This window comes from Chenopodium quinoa, unplaced genomic scaffold, assembly GCF_001683475.1.
Source record: "Chenopodium quinoa cultivar QQ74 unplaced genomic scaffold, ASM168347v1, whole genome shotgun sequence".
Classification (NCBI taxonomy): domain Eukaryota; kingdom Viridiplantae; phylum Streptophyta; class Magnoliopsida; order Caryophyllales; family Amaranthaceae; genus Chenopodium; species Chenopodium quinoa.
In genome coordinates, this window is record NW_018744718.1 from 3,290,926 (window position 1) to 3,318,383 (window position 27,458).

Sequence of the window (27,458 nt, forward strand, 5' to 3'; positions counted from 1 at the left end):
TTGGGAGCGTATAGAGCCAAAAACGCTTCAAAATTGCCTAAGGGACTTCTACCTATCCCATCTTTCAAGTATTTGTTCAAATTAACACAATAAAACACATAACATCCTTAATTACCTTATATTTTGGTTTTTATGAATTGAAATCAATGAAAATTGGCCACTATCTCACTCTTGGGAGCATATAGAGCCAAAAACGCTTCTAAATTGTCTAAGGGACTTCTACCTATCCCATCTTTCAAGTATTTGTTCAAATTAACACAATATAATACTAAACATCCTTAATTACCTTAGGGCTTGTTTGGCATTGTTTTTTGTTTTGAGTTTTGAGTTTTGTTTAAAACAAAAAACCAAAAACAAGAAAAAGGTGTTTTCACTTTTCTGTTGTCAGTTATCAAAATTAGCATGATTTTAATAAGTTTGACTAAATTTTTATTCATTATATGACATATATCATACACTTTTAAAATACAAAAAACCAAAAAACTGAAAACCGCAACAATGCCAAACGAACCCTTATATTTTGGTTTCTATGAATTGAAATCAATGAAAATTGACCATTTACTCACTTTTAGGCGCGTATAGAGCCAAAAAGGCTTCAAAATTGCCTAAGGGACTTCTACCTTTCCTATCTTTCATGTATTGGTTCAAATTAACACAATATAACACTAAACATCCTTAATTACCTTATATTTTGTTTTTTATGAATTGAAATCAATAATAATTGACCATTATCTTACTCTTGGGGGCGTATAGAGCTAAAAAGGTTTCAAAATTTGCAAAAAAAAAATTACTAACCTCTTCTAAGACACCTTTGCACTTCAAGTAAAGGGATACAAATACGCGTTTCAAGGAGGAAATTTGAGAAGCAAATGCACTTACATGATGGTTGTTTTGACTACAGAAGAGTAGCTTGCCCCACTAGCTTTCAAAATTTCACCCATGTTTTTGAGAACCTGAAATGTAAGATGACTTGAATTATTAACACCTCTATCACTTTAGGGCCCAAAATATGAGATTTTTTTTAAAAGAACTAATTGAAATAAAAGTTGAAAGTCTAGATATGCCAAACTCACGAACCATATACTGCCCCTACCTCGATACTGTGCTGGAAGCAAGAACACTAGAGGTCTACAATAATTGTAGAATGCCTAAAAGTTCATTCAAAATGATAATCTAAATGCATGTTTGGCAAATAATTGGCAATTTGCAAATAGCTCACTTGCATACATCAAACTACAGTTTGTAAAAGGAACATGTTTATCTTCATGGCAAATGAAAGCCGACCAACTTATTCACATCAAAAGCAGTATTTTTGAACCAGCAGTTTGCTACAGTTTTAGGCATTTCATTGAGCACAGAAAAACAAAATTTGGGTTTACAATGCAGACAAGTGACAAGCATTTGATAAATTGATACTACTCAGCCACTGAAGCGAATTTAATATGGGCACTTTGACAGTTTGACTCATTGAGCATCATATTTGTCTTAGCTAATATTGATTAATAGGAATAAGCAAATGACCCGTTGTAGAGCATTGAGATATGCCTTTACTAAGCATATATTATCAGCACAAGATAGTTTAAAGAACTTTTCTTTGGCAAACAGTACCCCAGCTCCCAGTCTCCCATCCTAACCAAAAGAATGCTGCACAAGTAGAGTAGTTAGCAGCGAAAAAGGAGATGCATTAACAAGCTCGTCAAGGCAAAACTTCCTTTATTAAATGTATATAAATATATAATTACACTTATAAATCCGTCATTCCGTCCATCTACTGTCCAGTGATTGAGTCATCACGGGTCCTTCACAATTACAAGACTTTTAGACCCCCAGCATACTTGTACAAAAGAATGATTTCCTAATAGTAGAGCTATAACAAATCTTTAAGTTACCGTGTCAGTTTGCAAAAATTTTCATTACCTGCTCAGTTTGTTCCTCCACATTTTCTGATACAAAATTTCCCGTCTGCATTCAAACAGGTATTGTTTACATTAGTAAGCAAGAACAATTACAAGAGCACAAACTGACAAAATTAGCTGGAAATAATCAGATTTGAAACTCAAACCTCAGGCACAAGACCCAGAACACCAGATACAAAGAGCATGTTGTTTGCTTTAATGGCTTGAGAATATGGTCCCAATGCCGCAGGAGCCTTGTCTGTTTGAACAACTTCCTTTAAACCTACATACGCGGAAATGATAACACACTCATAAATCATCACTAGTTAAGAAAATGTGATCACAAATTCACAACCATACAGACTAGAAAACCCAACAGCCAACATGCAAATGAAAGAGGATACTATCACAGTATAACTCTGTCTTAATTTGAGTACAAAGGAATTTCCTTCTAAGAACATCACGTTAGAAACACAAGAAATTTCAATCTTTGCTCCTATTAATTAAAGAAAACAATCTGGGGCCTCTGGGCATTCACCTGATTTGGAGTGGTTTCAACAAGAAGCTTCTTCGACTGTGTGTCAAGTCCGAGCCACTGCTCCAATGAATTCAGATTATCACACAGTTAAGAAGGGGTAAAAGAAGAAAGGTCAACTAAAGGTTTCTAAGACTGAAACTTACCACCCATCCAGAACCTTATGTTTCAAAGTCAAATGGTATGCATTGGAAGTTCGGGACCCGAGTCAATCAAGTTCAACAAAATGTCTTACAAGCTGCTGCCCCTAAACCTTCACCACACTTCACCTTACCCTACACACCAACACAACCAAAACACATCTCCCCTGCTTCCATCTCCACCACACTCAACCACAACAGCCGCAAACCACCACCTTCAGCCACTCAAATCACCAACCACCACCTTCAGCCACTCAAATCACCAACCTCCACCTTCAGCCACCTTTAACAGAAGCCACTACCACCACCACGCAAACCACCAGTCCACCACTGCTTTCCCCCAATTCACCAACTGCCAGCCGCAACTCCAATCAGCCCACCAACACCAATAACCGCAATTCTCCCCTGTTCTACCACCACCACACAAAACCGCAACCACCTGAACCACGCCCTTCCCCTGTTTCCACTCGCAACAACAACAATCATCAACCAATTCACCACCTCACCTCCAACCAAACCCACGCAAACACCACCCACCAATCAGAGAAGCATAATTTGGGGAAAAAAATAAAACCTATAATTAAGTAATTGCAATTAAGCAAATGGAAAATAGTAAAATCAATCAATTAATTTGGGGAAAAAAAAAATAAAACCTATAATTAAGTAATTGCAATTAAGCAAACTGAAACAAGGGTTACGAAATTGGGGGAGGAGAGAGAAAGAGTACGCTTTAATGGAGAACTATGAGCGCTTCAATGGAGAACTCAGATAGCGCTTCAATGGAGAACTCAAAAAGCCCTTCAATGGAGAACTCGGAGTGCGCTTCATTAATGGAGAACTCGGAGTGCGCTTCAATAATGGAGAACTCAAAGTGCGCTTCAATGGAGGAGAAGAGTGAGAATGAGAGGAGCAAAAGATTGAACTGAGCTTGGAGCTCCTTCAATGGAGTTGAGGGAGGTGAGGACGACGACCTTGCGCGCGGGAGCTGCTTCAATATTGGAGAGAGAAAGTGGAAATTTTTTGACAGAGGGTAGTGAGAAAGGGGAAAGTAAAAATTTAGGGCTTACTTTAAAACCTTATTCGTAACGGACACCCCCATGTTAGTTACAAATAATAAGGTCAAAATTCTGTTGACTTTTCTATTTGTAACCGGCAATATTTGTTGGTTACGATTAGTTAGTTAATCGTAACGGGCAGAATAATGCCTGTTACAAATAACAACTTATTCGTAACGAATAATCCTTTTTCTGCCCAATTCACAACTTTTTTGTAACGGACATTGAATTTGCCCGTTACGAATGACTTAATTGTAACGAAAAATCATATGTCCGTTACGAATAGCTTGTTACAAATAAGATTTTTTCCACTAGTGACTTCTTACGTGTTAGCAGCCATCTCTCCCTTCCTCTCTCGTCCCACCACGTGTCATCTCACCCTAAAATAAAAAAAATAATAAAAAAAAGGTCACATTATTTTTAAACCCCTTCTTCTTCTACCCCCTTTAAAACAACCCAAAACACAAAAACGCTTTTCTCCTTCCTTCCTTTCCCTCCCTCCATTGTTATATATTCTCCCATGCTTTTTAGAGAGAGAAACTCTTCATCTTTTTTTAGAGAGAGAAACTCTTCATCTTTTTTTAGAGAGAGAAACTCTTCATCTTTTTTTAGAGAGAGAAACTCCCTCCTTCCTTAACCTTCGTCAATGGCGGACGATAACCCACCAACCGACGAACCCCCCACCACAAACACAAAAACAACCGCCATTGATGAAGATGACTTAGAGCTTAGCCTCTCTCTTCGCCCTCTCAATTACTCCTCTTCTTCTCCACCTTCATCTCTCCTTCCTAAGAATGTTCTCGAACCTTCCTTTGTTTCCGCCCCCAACGCTCAGATCCTCTCCAAGCGTGACGCGCAAGCTCTCCGCCGCCATGAAGCCAAGCTAAAGCGTGACTTGAAACGTAAGTCCTCCGCTAAAAACGACGTCGTTGTTGGTAATCATCAACAGGAGGATTTTCTGGAGGAACGTCGTCGGAAACTTCTGAATTTAGGGTTTCAAGGAGCGACGCCGCCGTGGTTAGGGTGGAATGCTGGTGTTTATCAAGGGCAAAACGGTAATTTCGCTTCTCAGAATGACGGTGCCGGTTCCGGCGCCGGCGGTTCTATGTCTAGCGGTAGCTCTTCTGGAATTTCTGATAATTACCAGTGTATTTCTGGCACAGGTAATTTCTTCTTAATTTTGAATTTAATTGATTAATTAATTTGTTTATTTAATCAGGTTTTCTATTTAATGATTTAATATAGAATTGATTTTAAATTAATTGCAAGTTGAATGGATTTTATTCTACAAAGTCATTTTCAAGGAAGATCTGTCTTTTTAATTTGATTTTAATGTTGTTACAAGTTGCTAATATTATAAATTTGATTATAATCCTAGAATAAAAAAGCCACATGAGGTTAGTAATCAAATGTTGTTTTATCAAATAAAAAATGATCCAATTGGTGGAGAAAGATAATATTTTTAATAATCATAGGATTAAGAAAGGGTAATCCCGATATTATAGTTAATTACATATATTAAAGAATGTGTAATTGGGGTTGTTTTTAAATAAATTAAGAGGGTATGAATGACATTGTTGCTTTAGGATGATATGATATGACACTGAGTCACTGATTGCAATTTGCAAGTTGTATTGATTTCTTAATTTGGGGGTGCAAAGTCATTAATCAAGTTGTAATTCTTAAATTGTGCCAAAGAACACCTAGTTGTACACATTGGCTTAATTTATAATTGTGGACGGTGACGGTGTTGGTGTTCCTAATCAATGACTATTATGTAATGAATAATGATATTAATCGATCATCTGATTTTGATGGATTAATAAAAGAAACTTAGGAGTACGACGAGTAATATTTTAGGTTGAGGATGTTCTTATGGATGATATAGATTAGTTTTTGGTTTTAGATTGATTTGGTAGAATGGTAGACGATAACATGAGATTGAATTTGTGTGATTATGATTAACGCACAGATTATAAATATTAATGTATGCAATTAAGGGGAATGCATTGCTGAATTGGGGTTAGATTCCATGTGTTAATAAAAGAAACATTGGAATACTACGAGTAATGATGCAGATTAGTCTTCGGTTTTGATTGTTTTCCTCTAATAGAGTTGGCTCTGTAGATTGATTTGGAAGATGATAACTTAAGATTTGATTTGTGATTAATGATCAATTCTTAGATTGTACGAAGTAAATATTAATGTATGCAATAATGCAACATAAGGGGAATGCAGTGCAAATTTGGGTTGAAGTTTACTCTTTTATTGTGACATCACGAGTGACGGTTTCTAGTAATCTAGTATTACCTGATTGTTGAAGTCATTATTCGAGTTGTTCTACCATGGAGATAACATTAAATATTGTACGTAATTACATATTCTTTGGAAGATTTAATATTGTTAATCAACATTGGGTTGTTTTGTGATAACCTGCAAAGTGCAATCATGCTGACAAAGGATGTTTATTTTCTGTTTAACCTGGATAATATTGTAATCAACTTATTTGGAGTCTATTTAATCACATAAGTTGGCGAAGGTCCAAATTAATCTCTCAGAAAATGGGTAGAGAGTGGAGTTTGCAGTGTTTATATTCTTTAGACTTGAATATAAGAAGGTCAATTGTTGGCCTTAATCCTTGGACGGTTTCATATTGGAAGAATTGACACAATCGGAGTCTGAGAGGAGGATATAGTGACGACATAGTTGATTACTTTAGGAGTTTTAACCTGTAGAAACATTTTCTAATAAATCCTTATACTAAATATGGAGTATCCCTGTAAACACATAATTTTTTGTGTTCTTCTCATCTCCATATTCTGGTTATCAGTCTTTTAGCTCTCTAGTTTTTGGCAAAAATGATTGTGATGTTTATCCAATGTTTGTGATGAACTCTGTTTCCATATGCGGTATCTATTTGAGCTGACCTTTTGTTAATGTAGGTGGAAATAGCAGTGACGCTGGCAGTCATTCAAGCCATCCTCACTCGCCATTGGCCCCAACAAATGCTCCGGCAACTAGTACTACTGCGCAACTACAACCTTGTTCATCACAACCAGAACTTCAAATTAACTGTTCTAATTCAAACGTCTCAAAACCCCCATTGTGCAGCTCATACTCGAACAAGATTGAACTCGTTACGGGCTCAAGACAACTCTCTAAGTCACAAGAAAAACTGAATATGATTTGCCAACAAAATGAAGCGCAACCTAACATTGATGATACATTGTCAGATGATAATAACAAAACAACTCGAACCACAATTCCCAAAGAAGCCAAAGGTGAAATTGGGAAGCCTCCAAAGCCCGTTGGGGTAATAGACCAGCAGAAACTGATGTTTTCTCAAATGCCTTGTGTTTCAACCACCGGAAATGGACCCAATGGAAAGACATTAACTGGGTTTTTGTATAAATATTCAAAGGCTGAGGTGAGCATTATATGTGTTTGCCATGGAGCATCATTCTCCCCAGCTGGTTTCGTGGAGCATGCTGGAGGTGTAGATGTAGAATACCCTCTCAAGCATATTAGAGTGGTTCCTTTTGCCCTTGGTTGACACCCTGAGCTAACCTAATGAGCTGTTGAGTGTTGCTAAATTGAAGTAAGATCGAGATCGTAAGACTCCTTCTGTTAGTTTTTTTAAGTAGTACAGGCAACCTTTCTTTTTGTAGCATTACAGGGTATAGATAGGAAATTCTTTGTTCTGAAGGTTGAACTTTTTTTATCTAACTGAATTAGTACATTGGATGTTAATTATAATATTATACTTTTCTGTAATGTTTATTATGAATTCAATTAAGCTTGCCTAATTATCCTATTTAAAGCTTAAGATTCTTAAATCATCCTTGCACACTTTGTTAAAATGGATCTAATACTGTAAAAAAAACATATCGAACGTGACATGTTGCAACTATGTAATAGAGAACCTATAGGTAATCAAGGTGAAAGCAAGCACGAGTTCTATTTTATGAAGGTCACATGATGAACATGGATCTATTCTTTGTATTACATAGAGTATGAGCTCGAGCAAGACTTGACTCACGTGGTAAAGCGTCCTATCTTAAAGGTACTTGGAGTTGGAGGTGGGGTTCTCTTACCGTGGGAGTTTGAAGTTTGGTCAATATTCTTCTGAATTAAAATACATGCATGCACATTTTTGCCACCGTCCATAGATTTATTTGTACAAACTACAAAGTTAAATTCCCTATAAAGCTTTGCCGTGTACAAGTTCAAGCAATGCACGCAAAAGAAAGAAAAAGGCATCAGCTTCAGGAACACTGAAACATCTAAAAAGCATATAAACTGCTATATTTAGAAGAACATTATGATGTCTTTTTAATTGCCACATGGTGTTTTTTATTTGGTAGTTCCGTCCTCATTAATAAATAAAATTTGGTAAACATGGAGTACATATATCTAAAATTAAAGTTTTTTTTTCCCCTTAAATTATGTGTGACATTTATTTTTAGGCTGAGGAACGGAGGAAGTAGTAATTGTCTTCGATGAAAATCAAAGATCTTTTGATTATTTACACCCACCCGATTATCATTTTAAGTTCCTTTTATAGGTCATGTTATAGGCAGCCGATGAAGAACATGTATGATATTTGGCATTAATGTGGGTTTGAAAGAATGTTTTGTTTTCTAAAAAGAGTATGAGAGGAAAGAATGGATTTTCCTCAAATCTCAACTAAATTTGGTTGAATTTTGATTCTGTGAACAAGTTTATTTCTGCTGATTTCTATATAAATTTAATCATTAACTTTTCAGGATAGGATAATGAGGATAAGAATAGGCATTAGCAGGTGGATTATCCATTGTTTGATATGATTTGAGAATTAAATTGAAATAAGTAGGTAAAATTACTTAACTATCCTTAGTAACCTTTCTCCTCCCGTCCTCCTTCCTCTTCCTTCCTTTTTTATTAAAGGTAAAATTGTCTTTTACTTGTTAATTTAATTCCCAAACCTTATACATGCCCCCTTGTTATAAGAATCATATATTACTAATCATATATAACTAATATATAAAGCTAAACTTTTATCCAGACGATGAGGCAACAACACTTGGCGTTCCAACTTTTCGCCAAGTGTCGTGCCACGTATGATAAAGTTATATAGAATTCAATTTGTAGGATAAAAAAAGTTAGTTCAGAATTTTATTTTCAATCAAATTTGGATAGAATTTTAGGATAAAAATTGTTAATTTAGAGTTTTATTTTTGATAAAGTACCAATATTTCATATGTACAAATTGAATTATAATTTTATTCAAAAAATAATTAGATTATAACTCTCATAAATTATCATATAAATTTATTTTTTGTATCATAATATTTTTTTGGAGCGAAGGAATTAGTTCAAAATGTACCACATCCATTGTTTATAATATATTCTAATAAATTAAAATTATACTTCACAATCTAATATAATTTTATTACTGTGTGTAGACCTGTCAATCAGGTCGGGTCACGAGTCATTTCAGACAAGGTCATTATTTCAATTTACGGGTCAAGAAATGTTTTTCACCAATATTATTGTTATTAGTCATTACATGTGTACAAGTTTAAATCGTCACAAAAACACATCAATTCCTAAGTAATTTTGTATCAATGATATGTTTTAAAATTTGACATATAGATTAAAAATATATCTTAAAATCCATTAAACAACCCAGGCATCGCTCGGGCACAAAACTAGTACTTTCTATAAAGCTAAACTTTTAGCCATGTTACGAGGCAGCAACACTTGGTGTTTCAACTTTTCGCCAAGTGTCGTGCCATGGTGGATAGATTTAAATAAATTTCATAAGATAAAAAAGTTAATTTAAAAATTCTATTTGGATATAATTTTCGGATTAAATTGTTATTTTAGAGTTTAATTTTCGATAATATACCAATATTTCAGATGTAAATTGAATTATAATTTTATAAAAAAAAATTATTAGATTATAATTCTAAAAAATTATCAAATAAATTTATTTTTTTACAGCGCGTTTCTGGTGCGGCAGGCTGCACCATGCGGCAGGGTGCCAAATCAGCAAATGATAAAGTAACCCCCAGACAAATTAACCCCCAGACAAAAGTAACTCTTGATTGACTTAGTAACCCTTAACCAAGTAACCCCTGGCTGACCAAGTAACCCCTGTCCTGGTAACCCCAAGTAACCCCTAACCGACCTAGTAACCCCCGACCTAGTAATCCCAAGTAACCCTTAACCGACCTAGTAACCCCAAACCGACCTAGTAACCCCCGACCTAGTAGCCCTAAGTAGCCCCTAACCGACCTAGTAACCCCAAGTAACCCCTGGCTAACCAAGTAACCCATGTCCTAGTAACCCCTAGTAACCCCAAGTAACCCCTGGCTAACCAAGTAACCCATGTCCTAGTAACCCCTAGTAACCCCAAGTAACCCCTAACCGACCTAGTAACCCCCGACCTAGTAACCCATAGTATTCCCAAGTAACCCCTAACCGACCTAGTAACCCCCGACCTAGTAACCCTTGACCGACCAAGTAACTCCGACCTAGTAACCCCTGACCGACCAAGTAACCCCCGACCAACCGACACCACTAGTTGCACATTCACTCCCATACCAACTACCCCACGCCGCCAACAACCACGCCACCACCTGACCACCAATTTTCGTACCAACTGTGGTACCCACTGCCCCACGCCGCCAACAACCACGCACTAGTAGAAAATATCAAATTGGCACCGAGTAATGGGCTTCGGTTTTTAAAAACCGGTGGGGAAAAAAATGGGCGGGGTTTAGTTTAATAGAAAGGCCACCGGTTCACACCAAACCGGTGCCAAATTCCTTAAAGGGTACCGGTTCAAACCGGTGGCATTAAAAAACCGGCCTGTAATTTCTTTCCCCTATTCTTTCTCTTTCATTTTCTTTCTATCTCCTGACTGTCCTCATACGTCTCTCTCTCTCTCCTCTCTCTCTACTCAACCAAAACCCTAAGCCCCTTTCTTCTTCCTCGCCGTTCCCTTCTCTCTCCTCAGCCAAAACCCTAAGCCCCTTTCTTCTCCCTCGAATTCCCTTCTCTCTCCATTGAAGCGTAGATCCGTTATCTCTCCATTTAAGCCAGGGTTCGTTAATCAAGTGTCGTCGTTTGTCCTCCTTCGCAAGCGTCGTCGTTCCTCCTCCCTTGCAAGCGTCGTCGGGTCAATTATTCGAACCATGCATGCATAAACGAACCACCGCTGCCCTCCGTCGATAATCGGAAATTTGAGGTTAGTGTTTCTGGGTCCTTTAGCTTTGCGTTTGGTTCAATTATTCATGTTAAATTGCCTTTGTTTTGGTTAAGAATTATAATTTCAGATCTCGAATTTTTTTGGGAGGTTTTTTATGGCATTTTTCTGGGTGTTATTTAGTGTTTAGTGGGTTTTTTGGGGTATTTTTAGCTGATAATACGAGTTTTGATTTCGATTTCGTTGAGTTTTAGGGTTATGATTTTGGATTTTGTGATGTGGTTGCTGTGTTTGTGTTTGGGTTTGAGTTTGTATGTGATTTTTGATTTTGAGTTCGATTTTGTCCCTCTTGTTAGCTAATAATGGTAAGTTACATGAATGAGATTAAATTGGAATCGGGATTAAAGGGGATTATGGGTCTGATTTTGTTTTAGTTGCTGGAATCTGATCCAGGAGGAGTAATGGTCTATTATGTTTTGAGATCGAAGATTGGGTTTGTGGATGTTGTTTGTAGTTTCATCTTTGATGGGTTTTGATGCTTATATGTTTTTGATATCTGGGTGATTGTAGTAAACGGGGAAAGATGAAAGTGAGTCTCAACCGAGTTTCACTAGAGTTCAAATTGGACGAGTTATTGGGTTTCTTCAGAGAACATTGTTTCTTAACATGGTGAGAAAGCTCCTAATATTGTGTATCGTGGGAAGCTCAATGATGGCCATTGGATCGCCATCAAACGACTTCACAGGTCTGCTTGGCCTGATACTCGGTAATTTCTGGTATTAACTAATAGTTATTTTTAGCAAATTTTGTTTATGGGTTTTGATATGTATTCTTAATATTTGATGGGTTTTTGTCAGATTTGATTAATTAGGAGAAAATTGCTTTTTTTAGTATAGTTGGATGTTTGATTGGAATTTGATATAAAATGTGGGAGGTTACTAAAACTTATCATGCCACTATGCATGCTATTTGACATGGATTTTCATTTTATAGCTATGGACACTAGTACATTCCAATTTAGATGAGAAACATGCAAATTTTCAGAAAAGCTTCTTATTCCTATACTTGGATCCATATTCTAGTTAAATGTTTCTAGCCTGGTTAATCATGTTTGTAGATAGAGTGAAGCTGAAGCTTGTGTATTTATATTCTGGTGGATGTTCTTGTTGTTTATCTTATCTAGTGTACTGAACTGGATTAACCTTTAATGATAAAACTGATTTTTACCGATTAAAACATGTTAATTGATTCACTGGTATTATATGAAATTTCTGATTCTTAGGATCAAAATTGATATTTAATGAATAAAGATTATTTTAAGGTGAAGAGAACTAGTCATTGCACCAATTTCAAGCTAGCTAGAATGATGACCCTACCCTCATCTTAATCCCAAAGAAAGACACATTAAATATAATCTACGACTCTTCTTTGATCAATTGATGTGAAACTCCTAATCCCAAAGAATGATGACCCCTACCCTCATCCTAATCCCAAAGAATGATGACCCTACCCTAACCCAATATAGTTAATTGTTAAACTCGTTTACCTTCCTTTGAACTTGCCATCTAGTTATTTAGAGAACTACCATACCTTCCATTGGACTTGTCATTTGGTTTATTTATTAGGCAGTAGTAAAAAAGATGTAACATTTACTTTCTTGAGACATTCTCAGATCTTGGTGTCACATTCCTGTATTGATCTTCCTTTACATGTCTGATTGCTTTTCTGTTATTTGCTTTTTGCATTGTAATAATTTGAAAAAACAGGTCTGTTTATGGCCGAGCCCAGTCAGATGCATCATCAGTATCAGGTCAGGAGAGAAAAGATCCATCATGATACACGTGTATGGTATTTCTGCTCAAACTTTTACTCAGCGCAAATGATGGTATTGGACTATTGGTAAGTATCTTATATCCTATAGGAGGAATGGTCTTTAATCACTAATTACAAACATGTAAATTTTCTAGATTTTATTAAGTCCTATTGATTGTAAACGTGTAGTGTTGTCTTGGGGTTTTATATGTGAAGTTGTGAACCTTATGTTTGAATGGTTGTCTAATGGACATGGATATGTAGAAAAAAGTAATTGGCATTCTTATGAGGTTAAAATTTTCTTTAAGTGGTAGGATTTGATGAGAATCGTATTGCTTATCCCCTGAGTAGTGTGTGCATTTGATACGCAATTTGGGGTTTATCTTGTGTCAAATAGTGTGGATATGGGAATAATAGTTTGCTAAAAGCTAAGTGAACTATAAAGTATAAAAGACCATCTTCTTTTTGCTATCTTGTTTTTGCTTATGAGAGTCTTTGGTAATTGCTTATGGTGACTATCTTGTTTTGTATGGTGACTATCTTGTTTTTGCTATAAGAGTCTTTGCTAATCGATTTTGCTATCTTGTTTATGTTGTTTGAGTGTAAGTGATAGAAAAGTGTTATATATGATGCAGGGAACTTCTTATGTGCTGCTTCTGCTTCCATGTTACTGCTCCTGCTGCTGCTTCCATGTTGCTGCTGCTCCTGCTTCTGCTTCCATGTTACTGCTCCTGCTCCTTCTTTTCTTTATGTTAGGATTATTAATTCTATTTTTAAAGAAAGAGGAATTAAGGTTACAAATACCCCTGTTGTTTTGATTGATGATGTTGCGGATTTGTCGATTGGGCTTAGCTTGCTGTATTGCTTTGCTTTGGTGTTAATTGTATGATTGTTGGGTTATTAATTCTATAATTGTGTTGAAGTGGGATTGATTTGCTTTGGTGTAATTTGAGTAGAAAGGAACTAATTTCAAAGTGGATTTTGAAATAGGTTTTGATTATATTGTTTGGGGGTGGTAATTTGAGTAGAAAGGGAGCCAGTATCACATTGAATTGTTATGCTTGGTGTAATTTGGCTCTCTTGAAATTGAATTGGTTATGCTTTGGTATAATTTGAGTTGAGTAAATGCCAATATCACATTCAATTTGGGTTATCATCTTATTGTTATTAACATGTGTTAATGATGCATTTTGAAATTCTGTTAGCTCTGTTGATTTTTTCTATTAAGTTTTGTAGAAATTAGTGTAATTTGAGATAAAATGCTAATTCTGCTACTTCAGTTTTTGGTAAAAAAAAAATAAAAATTATTTTGCTGAATTTGCTATATGTAACTCATTGGGTGAATTTGCTGACTTAACTACTGTTGCCCTGCCGAGCCTGCTGCTGCAGCTGGCCTGGCAAGGTTGCAGCTGCTGCTGTCCTGCCAAGGCTGCTGTTGCAGCATCCCTAGCAAGGCTGCAACTGCTACTACTCTGCCGAGGCTGCTTATTTTGCTTAATTATTAATCTATAACCTTTAAGGAAAGCGAAGTAATGGAGGGAAGAGGGGGAGAAGCTGAATAAAAAATAAGGTTGGTCCTTTGTCCGTGTTAAGAATCTTTTAGAATGTGAAAATATATTTTGCCAAGGCTTTTCTTCTCAATCTTCCTTATTGCATGTATATATGGTTGAATTTAAGGTAGTATTGCTCTGCTTGTTGTCTTTGATTAATAAACACTTCGAGATCTCTTATCTTTGTTTGTTGATGCAGGTGGCTGTCGGAAGATGTTATCTATACATACGCAAGGCTGCTGCTGCCTCGGCTCGCTGATGCTGCCTCGCCAGGTGTTACATTGGTGATTTGGTGTGACTTGTATTTTTTTTTTTTTTTTTTTTGGACCAAAATTGTAATATTACAGCCTTTTTTTAATGAAAATATGTAAGTTTATATATATGTTAGTGTTTATATATCAATTTAAGTGGAAAAAATGCAAAAAAAAAAAAATTATTTATTTTTCTGGGCCATTTTTGGCACCGGTTTTGAATAGAACCGATGCCAAAAACCCCTTAAAAAAAGCGGGAATGGGTTATTGCCACCGGCAAAACCGGTGGCTTTTCAAGGTAGTATTGCCACCCCTCAAATGCCCACCGGTTCAAAACCGGTGGCATAGGGGGGTTTTGAACCTGTGGGCATTTGCATTTTTCTACTAGTGACGCCACCACCTGACCACCAATTTTCGTACCAACTGTGTTACCCACTGCCCCACGCCACCACCAGCAACCCCCACCAAACCACGCCCACCAACCCACACCAACTTGATCTGATCCCAAAACCCACCCTAACCACCAGCAACTCCGATCCCAAGCAAAACCACCCATACCAACCAAGCCCAGCAAACCACACTTAGCCCAACAACCCACACCACCCTCGAAACCACCAAAAACTAACACCACAGACGACGAATGAACCTCCCACGAAGACGATGAAGACGTAGATCGGCGATTATCTCAAACAATGACGCCTTCAATTGAAAATGGTAATCAAAGCTTTGATTATCTCCAACAATACCACGCCCACCAACCCACAATGATGCCTTCAATTGAAAATGGTAATTAAAGCATTGATTATCTCCAACAATGATGATTGGAATTTGTTTGATTATCGTCAACGACCAAGTAACGATTGAAATTTGCTTGATTTTTCATTTTTTTGAGGAAATTGGAATTTGCTGCACATTTTTTCTCGAGAAAATGAAGAGGAGAGAGAAAGGAGAGAGATTTTTTTTTTAAAAAAAAATAATATTGTGACTGGCCAGTCATATATGAAACTTTGTGATTTTTTTATATCATAATTTTTTTGGAACAAATAAAGTAGTTCAAAGCGTAAAACATCAATTTGTAATATATACTAATCGGTTAAAATAATATATATACTTCACAACCTAATAGAATTTTATTACTATGTATGTCAATTAGAGTCGGGTCATGAATGATCTCGAATTAAAAATATATCTTAAAATTCAATAAATAATCCGGGCATCGCAAATGGCACAAAACTATTAGAGAGATAAACTCTATTTGTTTTTATTCCCATCCCTTTAATATGGAATCCTGTTAAACAAACAAGAATTACAACATACATGGGATTATTATTTATTAATCCCTATCCCACCATTAATCCCTACAAACAAACAGCATGTTTATCGCTTCTTTTTTTGTTTTCATTCCTTTAGTCATGTGTGTTTTCATTCCTATAATCATTTGTGATTCATAATATGGATTGATAGCATGAACAAGTTTCCCAATTTAATAATTCACCATCGTTGCCAAGGTTGGTTTTAGTAGTCAATGCTTGAATATACTAGATAGCTAGGCACTAAATGTTCCACAAGAGCAATACGAATTACAAATTACAAATGAAGGTGGAAGAATTGAAATGTGACCTATTTTACACAGGCTCTCAAGTCTTAATACTCTTAACCAATAGGTCATGAGCCTAACCTTAAATTTCAATGATTACTATGGAGTACGCATTTCAAATTAACATACTTTATTACTATTTTGATACGAGTATATGCATTACTTTGATTAAAACTGTAGAACATTTGCTGGGAAATAAGTTTAACTATTAATCTCTTTAATTGCCAATTAGTAAAATTATATGAAAAATTTATTAAGAAAATAGATATTGTAAGCTATACAAAGTATATTACATAATACATACATTCATTATAATAAAAAGTTTAAGTTAAAAATAGTGGTGCAATATCAACAACTTGACCCAAAAATTGTCGAGGTTAAGGCAGATTTTTGGGCCCGTATTTTGGGCTAAGGCTGGCCCAATATTTTTTAATTTTTTTTGGGTTTGGTCATCCTAATTTTGTCTAGGCCAGAAAAATGGCCTGAAATAGTTGATTTTGGGCACATTTTTTTTGGCCTGACTTAAGCCCAGTGAAAAGCTTTGACCTAAAATGGGCCACAGTTTTCCTTCCTATGATCAGGTCTTGAACAAACTCAACGATGATGCACCTTTTGAATTTGATTTGATATGCAACTTAAAAATACTCACTAAGTCACTAGAATCTCAATGGTTGGGTAGTAGAATAATGGGGGTGGTGGGGTTGAACAAAAACATACAAACCAAAGAAATAATGGTCGAGAACAAAGAAACAAGAGAGAAAAGTGGAGTGAATTAGTGAAATACACCATATTATTTTCACATAAATTTGAAAAAGTAAGCAACATCATACTTCCTTTGAGTTAATGAGTTCCTCCCCTTTTTGTGTCAAATAAAAACAGAAAAGAGTTCCTTCCCTTTGTCTTCAACTAATTTGATGTTATTCTACACCCAAATGAGCACGACCATTATTGACAAAGAGTCAAAAATACATGAACATTATTGAAGATGAGATTAGGCGGTGTGAGGGTGGGCTTTTAATAGAGATTTATTTATACACCAGGTGTACATAGAGGTACCATATGTTCAGGGTAAAAATACCCATATACATGGACCAGTCCCGTAGCGACACGTGGCCCAATGAAGGGTGACACGTGTCACTATGGGAAGATGCCACGAGTTTAGGGCGCATAAAACCCTTGAAATCAGCATTAAAAAGGGGCCTTATTCCATCATGGCCCAAATCCCGAGCGCAAACGGCGCCCCATGTTACACGTGGCATTGCGTGATTGCGCAGCCAATCACGTCACGTAATTCTAGGGTAAAAACCCTAAAGGGGCACAAATTCCCACCCTTATAAATACCCCAATCATTTATGATGGGAGGGGTGGATTACGACGTTACAAGCAAGAGCATTAAATAGCTCCAACTTCTCTTTACTTTCTCTTCCTAGCCTTTTCTGTTTCTGATCATTAACTTGATCGTCGGAGGCGAATATTCCGGTAAAGGAATATTCGTTCTTTTGCATGTGTCTCAGTCTTGTTGGCAGAAGAGCGTGACCAGTATCCGAGGAAATCCAAAAATCACCCGAAACACTATATAGTAGAGTAGTTTTTTAGTTCATTTAAATTTCTTAAAATGAGCGCAACATATCAAATTGAATAAAAAAAATTATCATATTGAAATTAAAAATTAAACATTTTTTTTAATTTACAATTTGGTTGATAGAGATCGTGATAATTAAAGCGTAAAGAATAATCCATAAAAATTAAAAAGGAATAAAGGGAGTAGTCGTACTAATTTTCTATTTAAAATGGTTCAATGTAAATTAACTAAGGAGTATAGAAGTAACAACTTACAAAAGTTGGTTCAAGTAATAAGCAACTTAATATCCCTTAAAGAAGGTTTTGGATTCGAGCATTGCCGTATGCAGAAAATCTTGTTGTGAGACTCACCCATCATAAGCCAAGAGTACTACACAAGTCGGATCTGGATGTAGTTCAATGTAAATTCCGTCACACACTCACACCGTATTGCAAGCCACATACAAAATTCATTTTTAATTTAAAAATACAGCTATAACCTCATTTGGAAAATTTCTTTAAATAGCAAAAATAGGAGAGAGAATGACAACCCAATACCCAGTCACACCCCTCGTGACAGTGGATTAGCAGTACCCACTCACACTCACTCTCCTCTCCCACTCGTCAGTCCCTCTCATTCTCATAACAAACCAACACAATTATTCTCCCCTCCTTTTTATTTCTTTATTTATTATTATTATTATTATTATTATTATTATTATTATTATTTTCACCCTATTTTTAATTCCCCTCTCTCTCTTTCTCTCTCTCCGCCGCCGCAACTTCCTCCTTCCTCCACCACCTCTAAACCCTAACCACCACCTTCTTCTCGGCGAGGAGAGAGAATATCCCTTTCTCAAACCCTAATTTACAATTCTCTCTCTCCTCGCTTCCCCAATTTCCTTCGATCAATCCACCCTAATTCACAATCCTCAGGTAATGCTTTACTTCTTCTCTCGAAATCGCGCCTTTTTTTGTGATCTTCATTAACCTAATATTTCTTATTTATTTTTTCGATTTTTTTTGTTGTTGTGATTTTTTCTACATTCTAGGGTTTTCGAAAGTATGGCAGCACCTACAGTTCAATCTCAACCTCCTACTTCCTACATTCCGCCTGATGAGGTTGTAACTCCATTAATTTTCTTCTTTATTATTTGTATTTTGTGATTTTTTTTGGGAAATTATATTTATTTATTTTTTATTTTTTTTTTGGTTGTGATTTAGGTGGGAAATGCGTTCGCAAGGCAGTATTATACAATACTTCAGCAATCTCCTTCACTTGTTTACCGATTTTATCAGGATATCAGTAAGCTTAGTCGTCCTGGAGATGATGGTGTTATGGGGTTTACTTCTACCATGGATGTAAGCTTCTGTTTTTTCTCTGTTTTTTTATTGTTTTTGATTTTGTTTTTGTGGGTCATTTATTATTTCTTGTTATAATAATATATATAGCAGATTTTAATAATGTGTACTTGAAAAGCTGTTTATATATATATATATATCAGTATGTTGTGATTAGTTTCCACGTAATTGTAGTCTAGATCTATGTGGGATAAATGATGTTTGTTTATATTGTTAAATTATCAATGCAAATTTGTGGGTAGTAGAATTGTTAGCTTTTTTTTGTTTGTAATTAAATTGTTGGTTGTGTGTGCCCTGCTGATGAATAATCTGTGTGACTTTAGGATTGGATTCCGTTGTTTTTCTTCGAGTTAACTGTAATTTGATTTTACAGTTTTACACTGTATTTGGTCTTCTATAGTCTTTTGATTGGATATGGTCCATACGGGTCTTCTGCGACTGGGTGTTACGATCAGCATAAGTATCATTGAAGTCTTGTATTTTACTGATTTTAATATGTAATTATCGAATCTTCTTTTCAGTAAATAGTTCTTGTAATTATTTGGAAAGTGGTTACTGTTTGATATTTGCTCATATGAGATATCTATTGTTTGCAACTATCTAGGCTATCAATGCGAAGATACTGTCATACGGAAGTTTAAAGGCAGATATCAAGTTTGTTGATGCACAAGAATCCTATAATGGGGGAGTGATTGTTCTTGTGACTGGAACTTTGATTTATGCTGATGACACGAAGCGGGATTTCTTTCAGACCTTTTTTCTGGCTCCTCAGGATAAAGGGTTTTTTGTTTTGAATGACATTTTAAGATTTGTTGAAGATGTTCCTCATCAAAATGGGGGGCAAAATGGTAGTATAGCACCAACTGCTCCGATTCATGGTAATCAATTGTTTCTGTTTCTATTTGCTATCAGCTTTATGTAGGAGTTATGCTTCCTGTTCTGAAATTTCTTGCCTTGACTTTATTTTTTGTTAAAGAGACGCCACCAGTCCAAGAGAATCACATTATTGAAGAGTCCAATGGTGAAGTGTATAATCCTCATGAGAATGGTGTACTTCAAGTTGAGGTAGAGGAAGAAGAACCTGTGGCCGAGGTGGTTGATGAAGTTCCAACTGACCTACAGGTTGCAGTTGAATCCAAAGTTGAGGTTGAATCAAATGTCAAAGTTCCTGATGAACTTCCAAATGAATCACAGGCCCCTAAAAAGTCGTATGCTTCTATTGTAAGTAGTAACTGATAATCTCTCTAAATATTACACCGTGATACAGTTTACATTCTTACTCCATGTGCTAAAAAAATTGTTTTGTCTGGATGTGGAGGGTAACAGAAAAAAACCAGTATAAAGTTAATAGATACTTATTTGTCAATTTTGCAAGAAGTTAAGAAGGCTGCATTAATATAGGTTTGTAGTACTTCATGTTTAAGTTTCAAGCCCAAATTTTGCTCTTAATAAATCATAATGTATCATCCTATTGGAATTAGTGTGTGCTATTGTTTTGATTATTATGACTACTTTAGCTGTTTGCTTGTGAAGTATATTTAGTACAGAACATTTTGGATACCCCCTCCCCCCCCCCCCCGCTCAGTATTTCATTTTTTTCTTGATAACTTGGTTTTGTGGTGTTAAAGGTTATGAAAGACACTCCTGTTACTGCACCAACTCCGAACCTTCCAAAATCTGCGCCAAAGTCTCAAGAGCAACAAATACCTGTGAAAGCAGCTCCTGTGGCAGCAAACTTACCTCCCAGTGCTGATGTGGTTGATGATGGCAATAATCATGAGCCAGAAGGTAGCTTACTTATACGTTATTCTGATGTTATGAACTTTTCTCTGAAGACAGTCAGTTACTGTTAATACTTACTGCTACTTCCTTCACACTGCTTTTTGGCAGGTGAGGGTCACTCAATCTACGGTCACTCAATCTACATGAAGAATCTGCCTTTTAATGTACCGTATCTCGTGGTTGAGGAAGCGTTCAAAGCTTTTGGCCCAATTAAGAGTGGTGGCATCCAAATTCGAAAAAATAATGTAGGTTTGAAGTCCTTGGTTTTGGTTTAGTTGAATAGATTTTTTGCCCTTTATTAATTACTGAACTATGAGCTTATGTGGATTAGACTTTCAGTTTTGGGTTTGTGGAATTTGAAGTGGCTGGTGCTGCACGAAGTGCCATTGAGGTATGCCTTTTCACCATCTAGAAGTTGATGTTATGCCTTTTCTTAATGTATTCTATAACTCCTAGCATGGGTTGAAGTTGCCTGAATTAATTTTTTATTTTGTGATTTTTCTTTAAGATTAATTTTTAGTCTGCAGAACTGCACACTTTTGTTTTCTGTATTGGAACTTTGACAGCAAAACATATTTAGCTTTCTGTTATGATGTTTTGCTCTGATTTCTAAAATAGATGTTCAAAAATTGTTTTTAACTTTAGTTAGTACGAGGTTGCTTTTTAAATAATTATTATTAAAATGTCATTGCTTTGTGCTGAAGAAATTTTGGAGCTGAATGGTTGTCAGAAGAGCATAATATTCTGAAATTTCTGGTAATATTTATATTAATTGGTTATCTAGTGAATAATGGAATGAGCAGAAATTCTGCTAGTCTGAATTATAGCGTTGAGCTTCCCTTGTTAGCTTGATGATTTTTTATTTATTTTTTATTCTTTTATTCCCCTTGAGTTTTATCTGCTTTGTTATTTTACTGTTGCAGGCTTCACCCATTACAATTGCTGGACGTGAAGTTTTGATTGAGGAAAAGAAGTCCACTGGTTCCCGAGGTAAGTTTGGTTTCAGTGTAATATTTTTAATTGGTCATATATGTCTGTTGGCTCGATCCACTGTGTCTCATTCCCTGCAACTCTCTCTCCCACCCTGGGAAAAAAAAAAGGAGATGAAATGAAGAAATATTAGGGAAAAGGATGGTTGAAAAATGGTGGAGGGGATCTATGGAGTTGATGGATTGTGCACCTCCATTAGTGGATCATTCTGATCCCAGCTCAAAATGTTCTACATTATATCTGTTGTTCTGAAGGCTTACTAATCTGCTAAAGTGATTTTATCTGCAGGACCCATCCGAGGAAGGTTCCCCTCAGGAAGAGGTGGTGGTGGATTCAAAGGTGAGGGAGGTAGAGGGCATGGAGGTTATGGGGGAGGAAGAGGATATGGCCGAGGGGAGGGTAACAGGAATGATTTTGGAAACAGGGGAGGTGGCCGAGGTTACCATAACCGTAGTGAAGGGTTTCAAAGGAATGATCAAAATGGCAATGGAGCTGGGCGGATGAGTCGCGGTGGAGGTTCGGGTGTCAAAAGTTCGAGAGCACAATTTACACCTGGAGTTTAAGTGAGTTATCTATTAGATTGGGTAGTTTATTCAGGGGAGCAGTTTCTGCTTGATTTTTTTGTCACTTCTTTTGACAGGAATATTTTACTTCTTTATTCCTCCGATTCTAAATTTTGGCCGCTCTGCCTTTTGGAGATACACTAGATAGTATAAGAATGTTTTTGAGTAGAGTACCCTTTTAATGTGCATTGTAGGGGTGATGTAAGATCTAACTTCAGTTGGTATATCTAGCAAGTATTTAAGAGTCTTGCTACTATCTTGGTTGAAATTGTGGTATAGTAGGATATTACTGGTATTTAAAATGAATTGACTTTGAATTGATTATTTTGCACCTTCTTTTGTTTACATGTTTTTTTCCTCTTTTAGTTATGACTTGTTTAAAAAATGTGGATCTTATACGTTACTCTTTTAAGGAGCATTGTTCATTTTACTATCGATTCTTGTTTGGCGTTGAGTGGTAGGAAGTCCTGAAAAAAAGCGTAGTATGTATTTCATCAAAGATCCATATTTTATGAACTGCAGGGAGTCCTTGTGATTAAAGTGCAGTATGTATTTCATCAAAATACCACTAGAACAATGGCGTCGACATGTCATTTGGCTTAACTAATAGGTGCAATGGCTGATGATTAGTTACTAGTTAGCCATGATTACGTTAAGTCAGTCCTACAGATATTCGCCAACTGATACAAAGTTTGCTGCCGTTGCTGTAGAATGTCATCGCAATCATCTTTAAAGTTAAGGATTGTACAATATGAATTTGAGGCTCTGAGTATGGTTCACAAGTTAGCATGAGTTATAAATTAGAAATAAGATTAGGTCAACCTGAGTTTAAAACTTGAATCTTAATACCGTGTTTGCCCTGTTTGGTACTGCACACCGTTGAGTTTCTATACCTCGTACCTTCGCCTTTGGAATATGTAGAACCTGCAAATTTCTCCATCATACACAAGTTGAGGGTTTTAGGTGAACACACACTCAAGTTTTTTCTCCAAACAAAATGTGAAGTCTTTATCAATGGCATCATAAATCGATGGAAGCAATGAAGCATTGCCAGCCACTTTAGATATCTTTTATCCCGAAAGGACTAAATCAAATCTAGATTATGATACAAAGTACAAAAAAAAAAAAAAAAAAAAAAAAAAAATTCCTCTGTAATAAATGGACCTGTACTCAAATTTACGAGTAGCAAGTAATTTTTATACCTGTTTCTTTAATATGAATAATAGTACATTAGTATTTGCGAGACTGATGACACAGTTTTACAAAGTTAAGTGAACACTAGAGCAAGTAATCCACCAAAGAATCAGATCATCTGCTCTGAGCCATTACTCTCAAGGAAAATAATTTCTATGAAAGGCAACATGTGTAACGCATAAAACTCTTTTGCCAAAAATAACATGATGAATTAGAGCCAGTAATTTATAAGAGCAACAATATATTTATGAGCAAAATATACATTTAGTTGTGTAACATGAATTCTGAACTATAGTCCTGTCAAATTTTACATGAACAAATTATCAAGTTGCCTCGATTGGAAATCACAGCTAATAAAAAAACCCGAGCTTGAGTGCTAAATCATATGGCATGAACGAATTCTACAATTGACCAAAAATTTCCTACATAGCAGATGGAAAGTAACTAGATTTTCAAGTGAGTGGAAAGTGATGATGAGAAGCTTACGAACTTGACCGCCTTTATCTAGCAAATATTCAGTGAATATTTCCAAAGAAAAGCAACTAAAGAGAGAAATTGCAACCCTGAACATACTCGTTTTCAGTGTCAACATACTTTGTCCAAAGTGGTTTGAATTGGCCCATGGCAATATCAAGCCACGGCTTCATATTTCCATTGAAGTGCACAACTGCAGCATTGCGGATCTCATCCCAGCTAATGGCTGGATTATAACCAAGTCCAAGAACATGCCATGATTTGTCAAGTGGCTTGGTTGTCGAATAGAATGTGATCAGACCTGGGGGCAGGGTCCCAAGTTTCCACAATGTACGATTTTCATTCTGCATCAATATGAAATTATTGTTGTCAATAAATTGCACAATAATACTCTTTAACCAAATTTCACCAAGCAAGCAAACAAACAGAAAGACTACACTTTTCAAAAACACCCTTATCAGTTAATGAATGGATCCACATTAAAAAAAGCCCGCAGTTTTAGAGCACTGTCAAGAGGATACAGAACATGGTTCCTCAAGCCACTCACTAAACTTTGGCAGTATCTAACCTAAGACGAAGACTGAAAATGCGATCTAACTAATTTAAGATACTTGAAGGACTAGTAACATATTCAGATATACTATTCATCTGACTTCAAATTGCCAAAAAAATTTCTTCTACACCCAAGTATCAAATTATGAACACACAACCGCATACACATACACTCGCACACTCAAAATCACGAGACAACTGTATGACAGGAATTGTAGAGTGTAGACTTGTATTTCCTAACACATTACTAAACTATTTAGTTATAGTAACTGGGGTTGGAATCACCTCCTAGAGTACTTCACCATAATTGTAACTATTTATACATGTGTTACCATCAACCAAGAGAACATAAGCTGAAAGACATATACAACTCAAATATAGATAAAGGCATTCATAACATAATGTCCGCAATCAACAAAGGAATCTTACCATGTTTTGCCAGTAGTGGTATTGCTCGGTTGAACCTTCCTTTCTCCAAGCATCCAGATCAAAGAAATTCATACCATATGCCCATGCACATGCTTTCGGATTAAACTTCTCCTTGATCAGGGGATGTGAGAAGTTCATGTATTGAGCATATCTGTGAAATGAACCGAAGCATGTTTCAACTGCTCCATTTACTTTCCCATCCATATCTATCTCCCATAACCCAGTCAAATCTTTCTGCACAACAATATCATCATCCAAAAACAGAATTCTATGTAATTTAGGATACATCTCAGGCAGATAGAACCTTAAATGGTTTAACATGGACAAGTACTTGGGGTTCCTAAACTTCATATTGGTAGTATCCTTCGTAGCATTCTCAATTTTGTTCTCAAAGTAAAATTTCTGCAAATTTGCAGACTCAAGTTGCTTAAGAACTGGCACATAAGATGAATTTAAGAAAGTGTAATCCTCGTATGCCTTCACCTCAATGTGAGCTCCACTATAATCCTTCATTTTCATCATAACCTGCATTGCCCCTAGATTCATTCTGTCTGTCACAACATGGAACACGTGTTTAGTGGGGTCTTTTGCATTCTTCACCGCTGAATTTACCACCACGGAAGCCGCAATAACATTATCCGAAAATATGGCATAATGATATAAGTTAGGATCCTCCAATGCAGGCATAGGAGCTTTGCCCTCATCAGAATACTTCTCTGGCTGTGCAATTCGCTCTTCCATCAACCTCATGGACAAGCAGTGCAAGCTTTTAGGTATAGACTTTGCAGCAATCAAGCTTGAAAATGCTCCTTGCTTCTTTGCCTTGGTTAACTGCTCATTCAACCCGAAAATTGTGTCCTTCAGCTTCTGAATCTTAAGCTGATGATCAAAAGACTCCTTGGCTTCAGCAATCAATTGCCTAGTGACCTTGATCCGCTCCTTAACCTCCTTCTCAAATTGGCGCAACTGATACTCATCGATAGAGAGAGCATCGGACTCAAATAGAGCACGATAAACAGGCTTACTTAAAAGATCCGTGTAGTTTCGTGAAAGATCAGCAAAGATCCTCAACATCTTAGAGTTCTCAAGTTTAAGCTTCCTGGCATATGATGCATATGCCAAGACGAGATTCCGGTGATCATCAGCTTGCTTTTTAATTTGATCAACACGAGGCTTTAACGGATCAGATTTCAGTGCCAGCACCGATCTCCGAATTGATCCACCACTAATCCACTGAGCATTATAACCCTAATTTCACAACAGATAATCAATCTATCAACAAAAACATACTTATTTTTCCAAATTAACAAAGAAATTATAGCCTGCAGCAATCAACTTCACATCAAAACAAATCAATCGCACTCCACAATTTCCTCGCCAAATCTTTCGAATTAAATTCACAGCAAAACAATTTAGCAAAATATTCGATAAAAAAGGACAAGCGCTGTAATTATAATTATAATTTCTCAATAAATATCAACCTAGAACATTAAATAATAATAACAATTAAGTGCAAATTAACACGAATAAATGAAGCAAATGCGGCATTAAAATAAACAACAGCACAGTTCAGATCGATTTAACACTAAAATTAGCAACAAACAATGATCGATCTAAGAAATTTGATCAAGTTTAATAACAAAAAATGCAGAAAACAGATCTAAATCAAACTTACAGAAGTAGCAACATCGGAGAAATCGGAATTATGAGTGAAGACGAAGGAAGAGAGAGAAAATAAAAGAGTAAGAGCAACGGCAATCGACGAAGCGAGGAGTTTATAGGTAATCACCGACACTCCATGCTTCGCCATTGTTGAAGCTTCTTCGTAATTTCCACCTTGTTGTTGAACCCAGATTGTAGAAAGAGAAAGTGATTGCGTTTCCAGAAAAAAGGTGTTTACATTTAGATGAGAGAGAAAGGAAGGGTTTTTGCGGAGGAGAGAGAAAATGAAAAATGGAAAGAAAAAGGGATTGATAGTTTTTCGTCGGTGGTGGGAAGGGAATGAGCGCGGGTGAACAAAGAAAGGAAGAAAAGGGTGGCTTTCTTTGCCTACAGCTAAGTGAGTGAGAGGGTAGAGTGAACTAGTGAAGTGAGTTTATTTTTTTTTTTTTTTTAAAGGTATTGGATTTGATTGATGGGTTGTTAGATGGCATTTAATAATGGTTTTATTATACGAAGTAATAATGACGGTTTATATCTCCTGATCTCGAAAAACGCGTTTATAAACTGTAAGGTTGGATTATTATTTTGAGAGAATGGGTGAAAGATTGGATTATCATTTGGGGATAATGCGTGAAAGGTTGGATTATTATTTTGGGAGGATGGGTGAAAGGTTGGATTAGTACAATTTTATAAACTACAGTTCTAGTACATACAAATATACAATGATATGATCGATCTTTATTCATAGAATTACATATAGTGAATTAGTGCTTACTTTGTTGTATTCCGTAATAGTTATTGAATTATTTACCAAGTAGTTTTTACTAATCTATCACAAGAAAATATTATCAGGAAAAAAATAT

At 36.1% G+C, this 27,458-nt stretch overlaps 4 protein-coding genes across 6 annotated transcripts; 3 read left to right on the plus strand and 1 right to left on the minus strand.

Annotated features, from left to right (window-relative positions):
- Window positions 1–4,046: 4,046 nt before the first annotated feature.
- Window positions 4,047–7,421, plus strand: LOC110703435 (ninja-family protein AFP2-like). The gene is made up of 2 exons (XM_021881244.1): window positions 4,047–4,788; window positions 6,568–7,421. Exons 1-2 carry the CDS (start codon window positions 4,272–4,274, stop codon window positions 7,176–7,178), a joined length of 1,128 nt encoding a protein of 375 aa, XP_021736936.1. The 5' UTR covers window positions 4,047–4,271; the 3' UTR covers window positions 7,179–7,421.
- A 3,057-nt stretch (window positions 7,422–10,478) lies between these two features.
- On the plus strand, window positions 10,479–14,541 carry LOC110703436. 3 transcript variants are annotated; one of them, XM_021881246.1, is made up of 5 exons: window positions 10,479–10,859; window positions 11,388–11,562; window positions 12,584–12,716; window positions 13,265–13,350; window positions 14,379–14,541. In XM_021881246.1, the coding sequence occupies exons 2-5, from the start codon at window positions 11,484–11,486 to the stop codon at window positions 14,465–14,467; spliced, it is 387 nt and encodes a 128-aa protein (XP_021736938.1). In that variant the 5' UTR covers window positions 10,479–10,859; window positions 11,388–11,483; the 3' UTR covers window positions 14,468–14,541. The 3 variants fall into 3 exon arrangements, 2 of the variants coding, with proteins under 2 accessions (XP_021736938.1, XP_021736937.1); XM_021881245.1 differs by having other exon boundaries at window positions 10,484–10,859; window positions 11,388–11,583; XR_002507674.1 differs by lacking the exon at window positions 14,379–14,541 and having other exon boundaries at window positions 10,488–10,859; window positions 11,388–11,593; window positions 13,265–13,782.
- A 3,742-nt stretch (window positions 14,542–18,283) lies between these two features.
- LOC110703439 (ras GTPase-activating protein-binding protein 1-like) lies at window positions 18,284–22,615 on the plus strand. Its single transcript, XM_021881248.1, has 10 exons — window positions 18,284–18,523; window positions 18,640–18,709; window positions 18,812–18,949; window positions 19,554–19,827; window positions 19,926–20,170; window positions 20,578–20,737; window positions 20,840–20,976; window positions 21,063–21,122; window positions 21,655–21,721; window positions 22,010–22,615. Exons 2-10 carry the CDS (start codon window positions 18,653–18,655, stop codon window positions 22,282–22,284), a joined length of 1,413 nt encoding a protein of 470 aa, XP_021736940.1. The 5' UTR covers window positions 18,284–18,523; window positions 18,640–18,652; the 3' UTR covers window positions 22,285–22,615.
- A 1,055-nt stretch (window positions 22,616–23,670) lies between these two features.
- LOC110703438 (galacturonosyltransferase 8-like) lies at window positions 23,671–27,344 on the minus strand. The gene is made up of 3 exons (XM_021881247.1): window positions 26,609–27,344; window positions 24,934–26,181; window positions 23,671–24,296 (listed from the first exon to the last, which is right to left on the minus strand). The coding sequence occupies exons 1-3, from the start codon at window positions 26,741–26,743 to the stop codon at window positions 24,021–24,023; spliced, it is 1,659 nt and encodes a 552-aa protein (XP_021736939.1). The 5' UTR covers window positions 26,744–27,344; the 3' UTR covers window positions 23,671–24,020.
- Between the last annotated feature and the right edge of the window lie 114 nt (window positions 27,345–27,458).

Excerpts from the sequence above, each read along its gene's own strand:
- LOC110703439 (XM_021881248.1), top strand. The coding sequence starts at position 18,653 with ATGGCAGCACCTACAGTTCAATCTCAACCTCCTACTTCCTACATTCCG. Across the intron at positions 20,171-20,577 it reads AAAAGTCGTATGCTTCTATT|GTTATGAAAGACACTCCTGT; the intron begins GTAAGTAGTAAC and ends GTGGTGTTAAAG. Across the intron at positions 20,977-21,062 it reads TCCAAATTCGAAAAAATAAT|ACTTTCAGTTTTGGGTTTGT; the intron begins GTAGGTTTGAAG and ends TATGTGGATTAG.
- LOC110703438 (XM_021881247.1), bottom strand. The coding sequence starts at position 26,743 with ATGGCGAAGCATGGAGTGTCGGTGATTACCTATAAACTCCTCGCTTCG. Across the intron at positions 26,182-26,608 it reads TCTCCGATGTTGCTACTTCT|GGTTATAATGCTCAGTGGAT; the intron begins GTAAGTTTGATT and ends TTGTGAAATTAG. Across the intron at positions 24,297-24,933 it reads ACCACTACTGGCAAAACATG|AATGAAAATCGTACATTGTG; the intron begins GTAAGATTCCTT and ends ATATTGATGCAG.
- LOC110703435 (XM_021881244.1), top strand. The coding sequence starts at position 4,272 with ATGGCGGACGATAACCCACCAACCGACGAACCCCCCACCACAAACACA. Across the intron at positions 4,789-6,567 it reads CCAGTGTATTTCTGGCACAG|GTGGAAATAGCAGTGACGCT; the intron begins GTAATTTCTTCT and ends TTGTTAATGTAG.
- LOC110703436 (XM_021881245.1), top strand. The coding sequence starts at position 11,484 with ATGGTGAGAAAGCTCCTAATATTGTGTATCGTGGGAAGCTCAATGATG. Across the intron at positions 11,584-12,583 it reads TCTGCTTGGCCTGATACTCG|GTCTGTTTATGGCCGAGCCC; the intron begins GTAATTTCTGGT and ends TTGAAAAAACAG. Across the intron at positions 13,351-14,378 it reads GCTCCTGCTTCTGCTTCCAT|GTGGCTGTCGGAAGATGTTA; the intron begins GTTACTGCTCCT and ends TTGTTGATGCAG.